Raw genomic sequence first — 17,569 nt, 5'->3', positions numbered from 1 at the left:
TTATACCTAAAAAATCCCTATGTGTGGATTTATTGTGCCCTGTGCACTGCTGCCTCACTCCGTTCAGGCAAGCTTAGGAAAAGGATCCTTGACACATTCTGCAAAACACACAAAGTAAATTCCTGGCACCAGTTTTATTGCTACATTTGTCTTTCTGTATCTCTTACATCGTTCTTTTTTTGCAGTGTGAACAGTTGTAAATGTTCTTAAATGTACAAAAAGTGATATGAATCCTCTCCCTCCCTTTGCCTCATTTTTAGATTCTCTCTATGTCAATGTAACATGGAGTGCTGGGGCCATCAGGTAATCTCTAGAGCTCAATCTTTTTCTTCCACTCTGGTAAGCTAGTCTTTCAATGTGAAGAGTCAGAAGGCTTAGCTTTGTCTCCAGCACCTCTTTTACTTTCAGAGGGTGATGACTGACTTTTTGGTGTCTCTACTTTGAAAGTCCTGGTCTGTGATGCCCCAAGATTGACAATCCCTCCTGCTGAGCACTCGCAGCGCCCATTGATGGGAGAACCATTAACCCCCAAATCAGGACTGAGGTCCTCAAAGTTAGACATCCAAAGATATCCACAAACAGCAAGACACCCAAGAGGATGCAGCTCTGTAAGCAGGAAAGTCATACGTGATTAAATGCATCTGGCCATCCCACCAGAGAAAGGAAAGTGAGTCTCCAAGAAGCCTGTGATCTCCTGGGCGGCCGTGAGCACAGACAGATGCAGGCGTGGATGGATGCATGCATGTCCTCCCCCTTGCACGTATGTACCCCACGTGCCCGACTGATGTGATGCAGGACGAACCCTACCAGGCGGCGATGCCGTGAGCGACTTCTACAGAATCCACATTGTATGCGCTGTGCATTTCCAGTCAATACACACAGTGTGTACAATGCAGGTGCTATAAAGTCAGGTATCTCCCCATCAGCTGGAAAATGTGAATATAGTAAGCTGGGCAAAGGCTGGTGGCCACCCCAACACCCTGCTCTCCTCTGTTGCTTTTCTTGTGTACGTGTCTCCTGGCAGTTGGAAAAATGGCTTTCATGCATGTGTCAAAGCTGTGAGTAAGAGAGGCGGTTGCAAAGTGACTGCTAGAAGAAAGCTTATGAATAAAGACCTTATGTAGGTCTGGAGAAATCTGGTCTCAGTTCCCTGGTATTGGAAAACCTCTCTGAGGAACAATGCATGTGTTTTTTCAGTCCCTCTGTGTCACAGTTTCCTATTATTAAATGGGGCTAATAATACCCTCTTATGCCTCTTGTCCTGTTAGGTACGAATACTTTCAGGCAAGGATGACTTCTGCCTAGATAAACATGCGGGGCTGACCATCATGGGTTTTTGGACGTGAGCACCTCTAACAGTAACACATCAATCTGTTTGTCTTTTCCAGGTCTTCCTGCAATCCTCATTTGCACCGTAGCTGAAAGCCAGTGCAGTCCAGCCAGCGGGGGGGAATTAACACGGTGTGAACGAAAAATGCCAGTGGAATCAGCTTGGGTTTTCTAGCTATTGGTCATGCTTCTTAGACTTCCTTCATAAAACAGCTGCAGGGAACTTGAAGTCTGCTGGGGAATTTATTGTTGCCCAGAATACCATTATTTATTTATTTTTGTTGGGTGCTGGCAAGGAACAAGTTCCTTTCTGTCATCAGTGTCTCCCTTGCAAGAAAGACGCCGTGGACTTTCACGGAGCTGTGCTCCCTTGTGCCAGTGAGGATGTGGATTGAAAAGACTTGACAGAAATCTTTGGGTCTGACATCAAAGAGTAACTATATGCTCTGGTTTCTTCAGTAGTCTGGAAATAAGATGTTGTAGGGTGATTTTTGCTCCCCGCCCCCACCTTGGAAATTTCCAGGCAGGATAAATGCACTGCTGTTCATTGTTACACAGGCAAAAAAATATCCCAGCTTTTGGGGCAAACTTGTCTTTTCTGTACCTATGTGGAATGTCGTAATTATTTATCACTGATTCCCTGTCATTCATTGCTGTGGTATGGGCAGGATCCAGTGCCCACTGCAGGGAACTGGAGTTTTTCCACCGACTCCAGTGGGTCTTGGATTGGGTTGCCCTTTCCAGTGCCCAAAAGCTATCAAAACAATACGTCTGTGCGGGTGTGTGTGTGTACATTATCATGCTAATCAAAACAAAGCAAAAACAAATGCAACTGGAGGGATCCTATGTTCTCATTCCAGAGGAATTTAAATTGAGCAGCCTCAAACTTTTGGAAGCACATAGATGATTGTTGTTGTGACAGGTGTGACTTCAGCTTTGTGGTTGCTCTGATAAAATGATTATACTCTGGCAGTGGTTGGAAGAATTAATGAGAGGAACCCATGCCTGTTAGACTGTTTTCCTTTGGCTGCATTACGAGCAGCGTCAAGTTGGTTTTTCTTGCTAAACATATGGCATTATTTTTCAACTGCTTCCCTCTCTACCAGAGTTTGCTCTGCGGAATTGCTTCTTTAAGTCTGCTCTGTACAGTTTAGTGCCATTTTCTGTGAAGCAAATTTTACATAGCTTGAAGGTTTGGAAGAGGATTTTTTTTTTTTTAAATCTGTTTTTTGTTAATTTGTTTTAAAACAGAGGTGACATCTGAAGTCCTCTCTGTCTCACAGCAGCTGAGGTAAGAAATGCCCTGTCCCCAAAATATCTCTATTTCTTTACTTTCCCCCAAACCTACCAGCTGACTGGGACTAGACTTTGCCTGAGAGATGGATGCCCACTTTGGGACTCATATTTACACCTCCTGTCTTTATCATATAGCAGCACTGGCAGTTTCTGACCTATGCACCAGCTGAACATGAGGTTAGCAAGGAGCTTGTGGTCCCCTTTGCCCCCACATCACACTTTGGAAGGAGGAAAACTGGAGAGAGTCCTGTGAGCTGGACTGCCCTGGGTTACTGAATCCCTTGCTTGTGCTCACAAAGCAAAAACCTGCAGTCCTCCATAAACTCGGTTCTGCACTATCGGGCTTGCTCAGAGCTCCACTGTCAGCGACACCGGTTTTGTTCCGGAAGAAATCATGTTCTGGAATAGGGATGGTGCGGTGCACACATTAATCTTGTCCTAAAATGCGATCAGGATGTGGCCAGGTGCATTTTGGACCTGGAAGCTGGGAAGTGCTCCTGGGCCATACGGTTTAGAGGCAACCGTAGACACCTCCGAACAGGCTTTTCCTGCTGTAAGCTCCTTTGTAGACCTACACCCCATTATTTTTAGTTATGTCCTGGAGGATCATCTAATCTGTTTCCTGTTCTCCCTTACAGTCCACACACTTCAGGCAACTGTGGGCAGTTTTTTTATTGTCCTCAGCCTACCAGCACCTCATAACTCCTTGCAAGCCAAAGCTAATGCCAGAAGTGAACGGAAAACACATTCTCGTCTGAAATGTGTGTGCCCACAATGCCTTCCACTAATGAGCACCCTCCCTCCACCCACATCCCGCCCCTTTCTCCTTACTCCGAGAAAAGACGCCCAAGTTAAAAGAAAAGGAAAAAAAGGTCTTCCCCCCAAAATTGCACGTTTCTACTGGTGCTCCAACACTCATGAAACGTCAGGAGCTTTTTAAAGCTTAAATCTGAGGTAGGAAATCAGAGCTTAGGTCTGCCGTGGGAAGCAGATGCTCACAATCTCATGCAACTTTCCATCCCTCCAGCCCAACGCCTGTTTCTCAGCAGGAGGCACTTGGCAGAGATGGAGATAACTCAGGGGGTGCACTAAAATCAGCTGTCGCATGCACACATCTGCTGCCCTGGAAGGATGGCAAGATGTGCTGTCTCTCCAAGCCTGGGCGCATCCTTCCAGAGATCCTGGAAGTGCCACAATGTAAATACCACAATTTAGAAATTATAAAGCCTTCACAAGAGAGCTAACCTGTCCTTGCAAGAGTCACTGTGTCTCTGATGCTCACCTTGCCTGCATCCCCTCTCCCATATTTATGTATATGCACTATCTGCTTCAAAGACTACCTCCAACAGGCTTCTTACAGATCAGACGTAAGGAGCAGCCATGACTTACCCCAGCCAAATAATGTGAATCCCCAAAGATACTTCTTCTCTGAGAAAAATGCCATGAAGATGAGGCTGTGGAGATAGAGCCCTTCCACCAGAATCCAGTAGTAATTGGTTGCCAGGAAGTAGAGGAAGAAGGTAACCGCTACTTTACAGCCCACCTGCAATGACCACAGAAAGACAGGGCTATGTGAGGAACATGGTGTGAAATTCTTGTTCTACATAAAGCCATAATTTACCAAGATGGGCTGGAAAACAAGATGGAGAAAGGAAAAAAAAAGAAGTCAGAAAATTCTGTTGCAGAGCTTTTACAAGGGGCAAAAATCAGTGCAAGAACAGAAGAGATGAACAACTGAGAAGGAAGCTTCCCCTCAGCCTGACATCTTGTCTCCAATAGCAGGTGAGTTGGGAGGAGTAGGAGCACAGGGCACATGTGGAGAGATGCTGACCTGATCATAGAATCATAGAATCATAGAATCATTTCGGTTGGAAAAGACCTTCAAGATCATCGAGTCCAACCATTAACCATGCCCCCTAAACCATGCCCTGGAGTACCCTGTCCACTCGCTTTTTGAATACCCCCAGGGATGGTGACTCAACCACTTCCCTGGGCAGCCCATTCCAATGTTTGACAACCCTCTCAGTAAAAAAATTTTTCCTAAAATCTAACCTAAATCTCCCTTGCCTCAACTTGAGGCCATTTCCTCTTGTCTTATCTCTCCCAAGCCCGGTGATGAGGGGCTCACACACCTTCTAGGGCAGCTGTGTTTCATCTTTTCCCTGTGCCTCTTGTCCATGTTAGAGGACAAAGGGCTGTGGCCAAGTCACCTCATTCTGGGTGACCTGGTGCAAGTCACATCACTTGGAAGTATGACTCCCTCCTCGGCTCGTGGAGAGATGCGGGCACTGTGCTGAGGGTCAGTCATGCCATCCTGTCACGGATGTCCAAGACAGGGTTCTCCAGGGCTGCCCGTCTTTCCTCAACGAGCGTGAAGACACCCTAGATGGCTGCTGTAGGCTTTGGTGACTGGTCCTCCAAGAGCAAACAGAAGCTGGAGGATTTCACCCAAAATGTCAAGGTGTTTTCTGAACAGACCTGAGCTGCGAGGTGGAAGGCCTGGTAGAGTCTTCCAGGACACACTGATCTTAAATGGGCTCCTAAGCTGACCTCTCACTCCACACTGACCTGCAAGCCTTTGCTTTCTTGAGAGGAAAACCCTGACTGCGACTGAATGCTCCCCTGCCCTTCTGGCAGAGTGGGGCAAAGCTACCCTTCTTCCAACATTTCTCAGCCCTAGTAGAGAAAGGCTGCAAAGTAATGATGATGGGGTTAATTGGTACAAAGGGACACATGAAGCCATCTCTTGTCAATGTGGAAATGCTAGGACTCTGGGTAGTTTGATTTCGCAGGAAGCCTGTGATTACCAAACACATCCCGGGGCAGCAGTACACCTCCATGCTGCCCCTTCCTTTGAGAGGAATACGAACAACTTGCAGAAAATGTCAATAATATGCACCTTGTAAATAAAAAGAGAATTTTTTATTCTGGCACAGCTCTTATGCTAATTCTTTGCCAATCAAAATGAATATGCACATATTATATACATATATACATATATATGTGTATATATATAATATGGACACATTTACGCTCAGTTTCTTTTACAAAGTGAGTTAAAATAGAAGGAAGATGAATTAAAAAATCCCATTCAGATTTAACAATAATTTTTTTATTTAAAAAAAATCACCATATACCCACACACAGGGAGCAATAGGCAATAATTGCAAAGGTCCCACTTCACTTGGAAACAAAAGAAATACATTAATTGTTGCCTTCATCACTTGTTTGCCTTTCAATTTGGAAGAATGGGAAATGCTATTAAATTGCTAATATTCAAAGAATGCAATGTATTATCCCAATTATTCCTTATAATGAGTCCAGCCCAAGGAGAAACAGAAAACAATGCAGCAAAACATTTTGTCTTCTTTCCAAAAAGGGAGTGTTTTGACGTGTGCTGAGTGCTCCAGCCAAAGACTCACCAAATTAATGAAATGGATCTCTGAAATGGGAAGGAAACATGATAACAAATTTCCGTTTGGGGGGACTTGGATGCACAGTGGGACACTTCATATATGATGATTTTATGCAGAGGTGTTGGTGGCCAGGTCCCTGGTAGTAGCACAAGCTGTGAAAGACTTGAGAACCCAAATGAATACACAGGCAGAAAGTTTGTTACCACATTGCAAGAGCCACTCCACTAGGATGTTTGAGCTAGCTCAGATTTTTTGTGTAACCTTGATCTTAGATTCTAAAATCTACCTCCTCTGTCTCTGCAGCATCTCACAATTCATGGATGGTGAGCTACCATACCTAGGATGCACCATGGGAAATCTGTGATGAGACCAATGACAAGGAGAGCAGACATCTTCAGCAGGCGGGGACGACTCTGAAACCCGAGGATGGGCTTCATCCCCCCCCAGCACATGGACGATGCAGATATTGCCATCTGAGCTTTCTATACAGTGAAAAGAAACATGTACTTTTGGAGACAAGTTCAACTGACCTCACTTCAATTTTTTATTTTAGGATGTGGCTCGTCATACCCTTGACTCGACCGGCTGTGTTGACCATACTGACTCAGCTGACCATAGATTGAACCTGAGGTGACTAGATTGAATGAAGGTGTCTCCTTTGTAGACATCTGCTTTTTGCAGATGAACCCTACCCTTTCTTATGGTAGTGCATAATCCTTCCATTATCCCTTCTATAATGTCTTTTTTTCAGAGATGGGAGTGATAAATCAGAACACGAGCAACCAGCTATGGTTTGCCTCAAAATTACAGTGAGGTGAGATGTCTACTGCTGACCTTCTTCCTTACAAGCTACCTCTGCTCTGGCTCTGGAGTCAGGGCTGAGAGCCTCCCAAGACACGTTGAACCATGGCTTTGCTATATCTGGGCTGTCGGTTTGATGCCCCAGATGTTACAGCACAGTGATGCCTCCATGTGTCATGCAGAGAGGAGCTCCAAGTGGAAACTCAGCCAATTGCACATTGTGGTGGAAGAAGCACACGCTGTGAAATGCAAACACTGACGTGCCTCGCGCTGGGATAGCCAGGGGAGTTTCCAGAGCCATACACTTTAGGGGGCATCAGGGAACATTGAAAATAATAGCTGTAGATGGGAAAGAAGACATCAACCTTGACTTTACCTTTGACTGCCATGGGGAACAGCTCTTCCTTAGCTCTGGGGCTGGGCAGTCTGGGCCAGTGATTGAGAGGTAGTGGGAAGGGATGGGGAGAGGCTGTGGAGGGTGACCCTCAGTAGGGTGGAAAATCCCCTCGAAAGAGGCGAGGTGTTGAACAGAGAGGACAAAGGCACAAAGCCTGGAGAACCAGCTGCTCTGGCAATACTCACAAACTGCGATTTATCTGCTGGAGGTGCTTCAGTAATGGATTTCAAGTCTTCCTCTGAGATCCGTTCCATCTCCTCCAAAGCCGACCCGGAGTACAAGACTGCGTCCTTCACGAAGATGCTCATGGCTCTCAGCATGAAGGAGACAAACAGGTGCATGTGGATGTAATTTCTAGTGCAGTGCAAACGTCTGGAGGAGGAGACAGAGAAGGATTGGAGTAGTTTAGCCCATCTGCTAGACAGACTCAGGGTCACCTCTGCTTCTGAAGAGCCCCAGCTCCTCTCATCAGCACCTTGCCACCATAGGGAAGCAGTACTAGTGCTGCTGCCCTGCGCTTATGGTTCACCCGTGGGGTTGGTAAATGAATTCATACCTACTCCAGGGGTTTGGCTGCAGCACACTGCTGCTGACTTTGCATTAGGACGATGCTGTGCCTGTACTCGTATAAACTCCTTTGTTTCTGACTGGGAAATCTTGCAAAGAAACAGGGATGCATTTTGCCTGTATGGGCATGGGTAGTGAGCATGCATGCATGCAGTGGGCAGTGAGTCTGCATCTGGAGGATGGTGTGTGTGCAGCGCACATGCAGCTGGAGGAGGGTATACGATGTGCAGTCCGTGCTCCGTGTGTGCAAATCTGGAGTGCAGTGTGCATGCAGTGCGTGTGCAGTGTGCATGCATCTGGAGGCAGGCAGAGGTGCATTCGTTATGATGCACCTGTGCAGTGTCTGCACATCTGGTGAACATCAGGATGAACGCAGCGGGCGCGCAGCCGATGCGTAGGGTGTGTGCAGTGAGCGTGCATCCAGCGTGCGGTGTACCTTCGGAGAATGTACATCTGCTGTGCAGTGCTTGTGCAGTGAGCCAACAGCTGTGCAGTGTGTGTGCATCCCTGCGTGCAGTGTGTGCACGAGGAGCACGTCCCTGGTTTTCAGTGCACATGCAACAAGCGTGCATCAGACATGCAGTCATTTTCCAAGATGTACAGACAGAAGGCAGGATACATGCACGGTGCTCACTGATACTGAAGTGTGTATCCTGCGTGTGTCCCTTTCACTGTTAAATCCATCCCTCCAACAAATCTACCCTTCTCAAAGTCAAACCCTGCATTTAAAGACTTTACTTTTCTCTGCACTTTGTGCAGTGGAAATGGACTTCAAAGGCTACAGAACTTGTGGCCACTAAAAACCTTGTAGAGGTTCTTGTAAACTGCTAATCTTTGTGCCCACTCCAAATTTAGTAGCAACTATAGTAGTAACTATAGTGTGCTGGGCTGTTTTCTCTGTTTGCTGTTAGAGACACTATCCTTTGCTTGGTGATGTTGAACAGTTTCTGGGCTCCACCCCAGCAATGGCAGCAATGACCCCGCAAATGCTGATTGTAAAGCGCTTTAAGATCCTTTTGGGGGAAAAGCTGGATGGTAAGAAGTGAATGGGTTAGACCCATATCTATCAGGTGTGTTTTAGAAACAGTGATCATGCCTTTGGGGAGAAGAAGGAACTAACTGACATGTTGGGGTCCCCTTCTGTCCTCTATAGCTCTGTTGCCTAGCTAGCCATGCATGAATTTATGAATGGATTTATACCCTCTCAAATCCCCAGCTCCAATAACAGAAATAAAAAATAAAAGCTGTGGTTTTTTCTCCTTTGGAGGAGATTGTGATAGTAATAACTGTTGTTTCCTGTGCTAGTATAATAAAAATTACGCCAAGTGGAACTGCTGAGGTAGAAATGAAGATGGGCTTTGTTCCCTGCGTTTGAAAGGTAGTCAGTGAATCTCTGCATCATGTGCTATCTGCAATAAAATCTGGTTTGGCCCCTGCTGCTGTTTTGATTCTTGGGACAAAGATGCTTTAGCCCAGTTGCCCATGTAGTCTGGGCTGTAAGTGAAGTGCTCTGACTACATGAATAAAGAGAGAGCACGTCTCCTGAAACTAGGAGTACTCTTGCATACATGGACATGAAATATTTTAACAACCTTGCCGGTGTCCAGTGGGAAATGAAACAGGAGGGAAAGGGTTGGGAGGACAGGAGTGTGGTGGGAGGGATGGGTTCTGGGACTATCTCATGTGAAGTGCCTCCAGGAGGGGCCTGCAGTCCCCTTTGGCTTGTGTGTGTCACAGATTCGGGCGCTGGGACGCTCTGCTGTCCAAGCAAATCCCCCTGACCTCCTTTTACTCACTGCAGAGAGGTCTGAGCACTTTTAGAGCCAAAGGCCACGCATTTTATTCCCAGTGGTATGTGTCTGGGGCTTAGCTTGAGCTTGCACAGTGGGAGCTGCTGAGTCCATCTGCAGACACCATGTGGCTGTTTGCTGCGTGGAGAATTTCCCTCCACAGCTGTTGTCTAGGTCCTGCTGTCTGCTAGGAGAAGATACTGCCAGCCACCAAAGGGAAGCAAATATGGGGCTCAGGAGATCGGGACTCAGCACCCTGCTTTATCTGCAGCTCACCAGGTATGGTTTCCCAAAGGACAAACTTCTCGCTGGGAGTGACACCTTTCATCCCTCCCATCCCATGGTCTCCGTTTCAGCAAGAAAATGCAACAGCCAGGTCTGAGGAATGGATGGCGTGGGTTCAAAATGGTATTTAGGGGTCTACATCCCTTGGCAGGGGTGGTGGAAGGGGAGGTCAGACAATCACAGATAGGAGGGTGAGCGATCATTTTTGGATCCCTAGGTACAGCAGCAGCATGGGGAGATTGGAGGAGTCAGTCCGGCACTTCTACATGGCTGGGGTTCCCTTCAACTGGTCTATCCTTCATGAATATTTGGGTTTAGAGTGGAATTTCCCTTATGAAACCTTAGCTATCTAAAAATTAGCCATCTAAATCTAAGCCAGTCATCTGAAGGGGTCATAGGGGCAGAAAACCCTAGATAGTCTTCCAAGGGAGACAAACCTCTTCCTGGAGACACCTCTCTTCCCATTTGCTACAAAGAGGGTCTAGAAAACTCCATTGCAGGCAAGCGGAAGAAGTTCAGACAACCCACCCACCATCCCCCAAGAAGTTTGGCCTAAGTGACACTAACACAGCCCAAAGCACAGATGCAACCTCTTGTGGCTTGCTGAAGAAGCACATGCCACCCCAGTTTTATCCTTTAGGAAAGCCCGAGGCTTTTCCAGTCTAGTGACAACTTGCTTAGGTAGAAACAGAGCCGCCTACCTGAAGTATCCCAGGATAAGGACAGCAACTGTGAGGGATCCCAGAGAGATGGAGTATCCAACAGTATAAATCAAATAGAGGCGATCAAAGACCTCCTGCAGTACAAATGATGGAAAAAATAGCGTCACATTAGAACGCGTCCTACTGCATCGTAACACAACCATGGTAGCAGCACAGAGATTCAGGCTATCATACCTGCTGGGGGTGTACAGCTCTGGGGCTGGGAAACTTTGGCAATCACACTTGTTGTTGCCTTTTTGACATAAGAGCAGCTTGGAAAGCGGTATTCATCTTTCCTAATGACTGGGGGCAGCTGGGATTTTTGTAAGGGACTAGGGATGGAGTTGGGTTAATCCCATGCCTGGGAGGTTTGCAGCATTTTCATCCCAAAGGAACCCAAAGCGCTTTACAAACTCTCAGCTAAATCCAGAGATCACTTGGCAACTTTTGCTTGAACAAAATGCCCACTGACCTGGGATTTTTGCTGGAACTGTAAAATGTAGCCATAAGGCTATGCCATACCATTGCTGAATGACTGATGTCCAGGCTGGTGGAGTGTCAACCCACCACAGAAAACATGGGGAGGATATAGTTTGGCTGCGAGATATGAGAAGAAGTCACCTGCATATATTTTTCTTTTTTTAAAATCAAAAGCAGCCTATGACTGTGGTTATCCAATCCAGACACAACTTTAGCTTGCCAGAGTCCCATTGGAAAAGATCCTGTGACAGGAGAGCTCATAGTAATTAATTCTGTAGGAGGTTTTAGTTCTCTTGGCCCTCTATATTTTAGCTATGGGCTTAGAAACCCTGAGCTTTCCATTAAATATTGAGATGTTTTTCTTCATCCCGTGCTGGGACATGCAGCTTAACTCAGGGATTACTGAATATCTGCCTGAAAAGGGTTAAAACGCCTGCCACCACCCTAACTTGTACTGCCTTTCATCATCTGAAATTAGAAATAAACCCCAAAGAAACCAACCAATTCAGCATCTTTCTCCTCGCTCCCTCCTCCCCTGCCTCCTGTCTTTCCCTCACCCCACCCGCTGGGTTGCAATAACATTAGTAACGCTGGGCTCTGAATGACAGCTCTGATTTTGATTTGAGGCTAGAAATGCTGTCCTGGAATGCGAAACCTCAGCCCTATTACATCAGAATCCCCAGATATGTGAATGTTTCTTTGCGGTTTCCATTGGCAGAGTGGTGCGCTTGCCAATATTAATCTAGCGTGTGTGTATGTGCGTATTTTTATACGTATATATATATCTCTCTCTATCTGTGGAGGCAGCAGGCACTAAAAAGCCAATGTGAGCAGACTTGAAAGCTTTAGGGGGGGGAAAAAAGCTTCTTCCCTTCAAAGCCTGGTGCACTTTTCCCACTGCCAAGCTGGAATCCTCTTTGAACCGGAAAACATTTGCCTCCATGGTGAAAATTTAAAAAAAAATAAAAATCCTACTGCAAGTTTAGGATTCTTGGTCAATCGGCAGTTGTGAGGCATTACTCTGCCCAGCTGAACAAAAGCATCCCTGATCCCCATTCAGAAATTTAACCAGAAAGATCCACGTTCCTATCGGACAACGACACCGTTGTAGCAGCAATGGGCTTGGGAAGGGCCTGCTGATTGGCTGGCAGGACGTTTTCGGAGGCTGTGGTTAATTCCTCTGATTAACCACAGGGCCTCTTTTTGAAAGGATGTTGAGTCAGAACTGCCAAGACATACACATGCATGCATGCATGCATGCACGCTGGTGTGCTTTCTTGCAGACATAGGTGCCGCAAATCTTACCCAGTGTCACAATGGGGAGCCTTCAGGGAAGGTGATTTTTTGGATGGGGTGCTTAGGTCCTTGGTGAAAGCCTCAGGAGCAAAAGGTTGAGGTTCTCCAAAAGGCTGTGCAGGGCAGCCTTTGGGAGGGCAGCTCCTGCTTGCTAGTTCCCAGGAGTGTTTGTCCTCAGGAATGGTGAGACCTGGATTTACCCAGGAGGAAAAAAAAAAAAGCTCTAAAGGCAATTCCAGGTCTCACTCATCTCCTAGCACAAGGGAGGTCCCAGCTCAGTGGAAACCGCAATGCTGAATCAGGAAAGGTCCTCCAGGTAACAAAATATTGAGTCATTTGCCAGCTGAAACAACCACCTCCATGGTCTGAGAACCCTCTTTTTGGAGCTGAGATGGGTGGGATTTTAAATAATTCACAGAAGACCACAAAGGTCATGCTTGGCTGAGCCATGGATGCAACCTGGACCTCCATAGTCTCGAGACAGTGCACTACTTACTAGACCATCCTCCTACAGCAGGAGCTCTACCTAATGTTTCTTATGAGTCCACCTTGAAGACAGACTGACCATCACTGGTCATCCACTGACCTATTGGAAGAAGCAACCCACCCTGCAAAAATCTGGCCTTGCCATATCATGGGACCCTGTTTTAAAAGGTGTGATACTTTAACCAGTGTCATTTAATTTGACTCCTGCAGTAATCCTTCACTGTTTCGACTGTTGACATGTGCACTGAAAAAAAGAAAAGTTGAAAAAAAGCTAAAGTAAAACCAGAAGGACAAAACCTCCATATCTGTGATTCCAGGGGCTAAGATTATCAGCAAAATATTGTAAAACTCACAACACAGTATCAAGATTAGGAAACATCAGTTTCAAAACTGGCATCCTTGAACATTGCCCTCTGCCCACTCCATCCCATGCCCTGCTGGGATAAGATAATGATGGGGAAGGCGTGGGTGTATCTGACCCCCCCTTTTTTCCCATCTTTTACAGCTTTCCTGTGCCTCTTGCCATCTCCCTAAGGAGTACCCAACTTGTCCCCTTCCCCTGCCAACAGGGCCTGCAGAAGAACGCTCTGGAGGCCTTGCCTTCGCATGCCTGAGCCAGTCGTGGTTGCTCCTGGAGGGTGCTGGGCAGGATGAGGCCCCCTGATGCGGCTGAGCTGGTTTTGGGGTTGGTGAAATGACTTCCCATCAAGTCATGCACCACGCATCCTCTCTAGGTCATGGTCTGTGGTGGTCTCAGGCGCTGCACAGCCTCAGGGCACTTCTTTTCCCTCATCCTCTCTGGACACACATTGCAAAGCTCCACCAAACCACAGCCATCTATCTTGTATAGCCACGTGAAACCATCCGTCTGCAGCGAGCTAGCCCACCTGATCCTGCCTTCCCGACCTCACTTCAGCCGTAACTCAGAGACTGACAATAGAGGGAACCGCAAAAAACGTAATTACTATTTCAGACGTATTGCGTGTTGAACCCGTAACAAGATCTCCCTTTCCGCCTCCCTCTTGGTTTGGTGGGAGACTTCCTCTCTGCTCCCAGTTGCATCTCAGCTTTCCACCAGCCTGACCTCAGGGTAGAAACTTCACAGCAGCCTGGTGGCTTTGGGAGAACGGGAAACCAAAACAGAGCCGGAGATGGCTTCTGCATGAACTCAGCGCGTGGAAAAAACAAAATAAACAAAACCTAGCCACCATGGGCATCCACGGGCTGGATGTGCCCCCCTCCCACAAAGGTCCCTGCATTCCCCACTCCCTGCAGTTTGGGCATCTTCCAGGTGTGCTCCTCAGAGCAGCTGGTTGTTACTTTTTCATACTGTGCTCAGGACTTAACCTGACTCCTAATTTGTATACTTCCACCAATGGGGAGATAATGTGCATTGATCTGAATCCAGAGGAAAACTGCTTTCCTCTGCAGGACAGCTGAGAGCTACATCAGAGCACCAGGCGTGGGGTTTTGAGGCCCCATCCATTGCAAAACCACGGCTGTGCTTTTATTCGTGCCTTGCAGCCAGCTGTAGGACAGTCTGTGTGAAGACTGTTTCTGCTCCCTCAAATTCTAGCATGGGTACATGGAGTTTGTACATAGTGGATGTGGTCCTCTAATTTATATGTCTATAGCTCTATCAGAGCTGGCCACCTGAGGTCTCAGCAGCAGTAAGAAAGGAGTGCTGTAAGCTGCAATTTATCTATTTTAATCACAGGATGGTGCCCTCAGCTATCAGCTGCATAGACTAGGTTGTCACAAGAGGAGTCCAGGGTGACTAGCTCAGATAGAGGTGTTTACATTTATCTAGCAAGTCCCATCCATTTGACTCTCAGGTAAGAGGCCTTGTGACCCTCAGGACTCAATTCAGTTGTCCTTCCATGTGTCTCATGTCATTTTAGACACCCAAGTGTCCTGTCTGGCTTCAAGCTGCTTTTACAGAAGGGAACGAGTTTCCTGTAGGTCCCATGTTGTAGCTGCAGTTCCCCTGTAGTTGTCTCATATACCCTAGGACATCTCCTCTAACTCTGGGCATAAACATAACCTGTGTTTCAGCATCTGGATGAAACCTTCAGGGCTTTGGTGTTCATGTATTCTGTTTCCTTCCAGTGTCACAGGAAAGGACGTGTGTGACTGAGACATGTATTTTCCTGATGACTGGTGGCAAACTCCATCCTGAGTGAATACCATTGCACTGTGCCCTATATCCAACTTTCTCCTTTCCTCCTTTTTCTTTCCCCCTTTGTGAGACAACAGCAAGGCTTTGCAATATTCAGGCTGTGAAGCTGAAATGGATCCAGTGGTCTTTTGAAGGGTTGGCAGGCTATGCTGAAGGGTGGGATTAGCAGTATACAAGGATGGAAGCATATGCAAGGGCTTTCCAGATCAAGTATCTGCAAAGTTTCTCAAAGCTGCTGATTCAGATGTTGCTAATGACATGTTTGAAATTAGCAGGGGAAGCATTTTACTGCTTTTGATGATAAGCAATGCCAGAAAGCCTCTGTCACTAGCTCTAGTCATTGCCTTTCTTGTCTTTTTTTACAATAAAAGATGTGACTAAAAAAAAAAAAAGCTTAATGGCAGGGAGAAGGGATATTTGCAAAAGGCACAAAACAGTCACTGATTTCCAAACCCTAAGGGAAAACACTGAGTGTTGAATATGACTTTTTGCTACAGAATTCTGTTCCCCTCATCTATAGAGGTGCCGGGCACTTCACATCCTCGCAATCTGGATAGCGACTGGGGTCAGCTCTCAGACTAAGGTACCCCAGTTTAGATGTGTAAATGTGCATCTCCGTGTGTGTTGAGTGTCTATGTTCACATGATAGTCAACAAGGAGAGATCTTCAGATTCAGTTGCCTACACATAAGCACTAAGTGCTGTGTGAGATGATCGAAAGTACCCATGTGGACCCTAGAAACTGTTCCAGAAGAGCATGGGTCTTGATATTTGCCAGCCTTGTGCTAATACCGTAGGTAGATAATGCACCTCTGGTGGTAGCAGGTGTCTGAGTGTAGGCAAATAAATTGGACCCCTTAACTGCAGTCAGCAGAGCTGGAGAGTTGTTCAATGCTATAGAACAGTCTATGAAAAAAAAAGGAAAAAGGAAAAGGGTGGGAGTAGACCCATGTCTCAGAGGGCATCTGAGCTCTTTGTGTGCCCCATAGCTGTATTCCTGAAAGGTAGCGCTTTTCCATGTTGTGCCCTACGGTATTCACAGCCACAGGATATCCAGGAGGCCACAGAAAAAACGTGCCCCAAATCTGCTGTTCACATTAATAGAAAAAAAGTTCTCCAAATCCTATGCTACAATCACATGCTGAGAATGGCCCACAGCTGCAGGCTCTTGGAAGGCTGTAAGTAAGGACAAGAACACTCTTTGCTTGCCAGCCTTTATAAAGTGTCCTTAAGCATCTACTATGGGCCAGCAATGGTTAAATATGGGGTAAAAGGGGACTATATCTGACCCTGTGTGTTGTGTTGTGAGAATCCTTGTGCTTTCATCTGAAGTATTACTATGTTGCTGTTATAAACAATCAGACTTTCTCAGCAGACTTTAGGCATGGACTATTATCAGCAGCACCATAGTAAAAGGTGATAGAGCATTTACAGGAACCTGCTAGACCTAACCTACAGGCATGAAATGAGGACTGCATGACAGGGTTGTTTGCAAGAATGAAGAACACATCTCGATGCTTTTTTTTTTTTTTAATTCCTACACGCAGTTTAAAACATCTGCCCATCTTTCATGGTGCCAATAAATGACACTTTGATGGCATTTCATCTGTGTAACTCAGTATACACTATGTAAACAAGTTTTATGCCATCAGTTTGAGGCTATGCAAAGTTGTTCGCTTTTAAAAGGACCCCAGAGAGCTCCAAGAACAAAGGCCAGGCATAGAAGATTTTTGGTTTGAACAATGGAGTTTAGATAAAGCAGCCCTGCAACATGCTGTGCCTTTCCCATAGTGTTTGGTATGTGATAGATTCTCGAGGCCTCTCTGATTTCCCTGGAAGCAGTAAAACCACCATGATATAAACAAGCAGTGACAGATGAAGACAGGATTGGTGGGCTGAGGTTAGATCTTAGGACGGTCCATCTTGCTAGGCTGGTGGTTTCCAAGCTGAGCTAACCTCCCAAGTTGCTGGCTCATATTCCCCTTCCCCATGATTTCAGTAGATGTAGGTCACATTTACCCTTAAGCTCATCCTTGAAAAAAGGATGGGTTTGACCTGCTTTAAAAAAAGATGTGTTTGGCATTAATGTTGTTTTGGGGGAGATGGGAATGAAGGAAATTTCTGCTTATTGAGTGAAATATGCCATTACTCCTGCCAGTGTCTGAAAACAGAAAAATGACCATGCTGAAGGTGCTGCTATTGGCTGGCTGTGTGGAAGGGAAGGGGTCCATAGTCAAAGCGCTACTATGATTTTTGGAGAGAAATTGCCTAAAAAGCTGCCTACTAATGCCAGCGGCACATCAGGACTTCCCACGTGTGCCACGTTTTATTCAAAGATTGAGGAGCTCCAAGAATACAGGTTGCCCTCACTCCTGTTTTTAAGGGAACCTAAGCAAGCTGTAAGGAGAATGGCCAATCTGGGCCAGACCAAAGGTCCTTTTAGCCCTGCTGCCTGTCTCCTACATGCCCACGAACAGATGCTTAGGGAAGAGTGTAAGAAGAGAACAAATATAGAGTAAACATATGTATATACACCTATGTGTCTAT

The 17,569-nt window shown here is 46.3% G+C and overlaps 1 protein-coding gene across 1 annotated transcript in view; it reads right to left on the bottom strand.

The window, feature by feature from the left end:
• The window catches only part of PTH1R (parathyroid hormone 1 receptor), a 126,882-nt gene that overhangs the window by 22,495 nt on the left and 86,818 nt on the right, over positions 1-17,569 (bottom strand). Inside the window, exons 5-7 of the mRNA XM_052808891.1 lie at positions 10,583-10,677; positions 7,425-7,611; positions 4,015-4,168 (exon numbers count right to left, since the gene is read on the bottom strand). Coding sequence (XP_052664851.1) covers positions 4,015-4,168; positions 7,425-7,611; positions 10,583-10,677 — 436 coding nt within the window. The remainder of the gene's footprint in view (positions 1-4,014; positions 4,169-7,424; positions 7,612-10,582; positions 10,678-17,569) is intronic.

The sequence above is a fragment of the Harpia harpyja genome, chromosome 1, assembly GCF_026419915.1.
Source record: "Harpia harpyja isolate bHarHar1 chromosome 1, bHarHar1 primary haplotype, whole genome shotgun sequence".
In the NCBI taxonomy this organism is placed as follows: Eukaryota; Metazoa; Chordata; class Aves; order Accipitriformes; family Accipitridae; genus Harpia; species Harpia harpyja.
The sequence above is the reverse complement of the archived record's forward strand: the minus strand, read 5'-3'. Positions and strand labels throughout refer to the sequence as shown.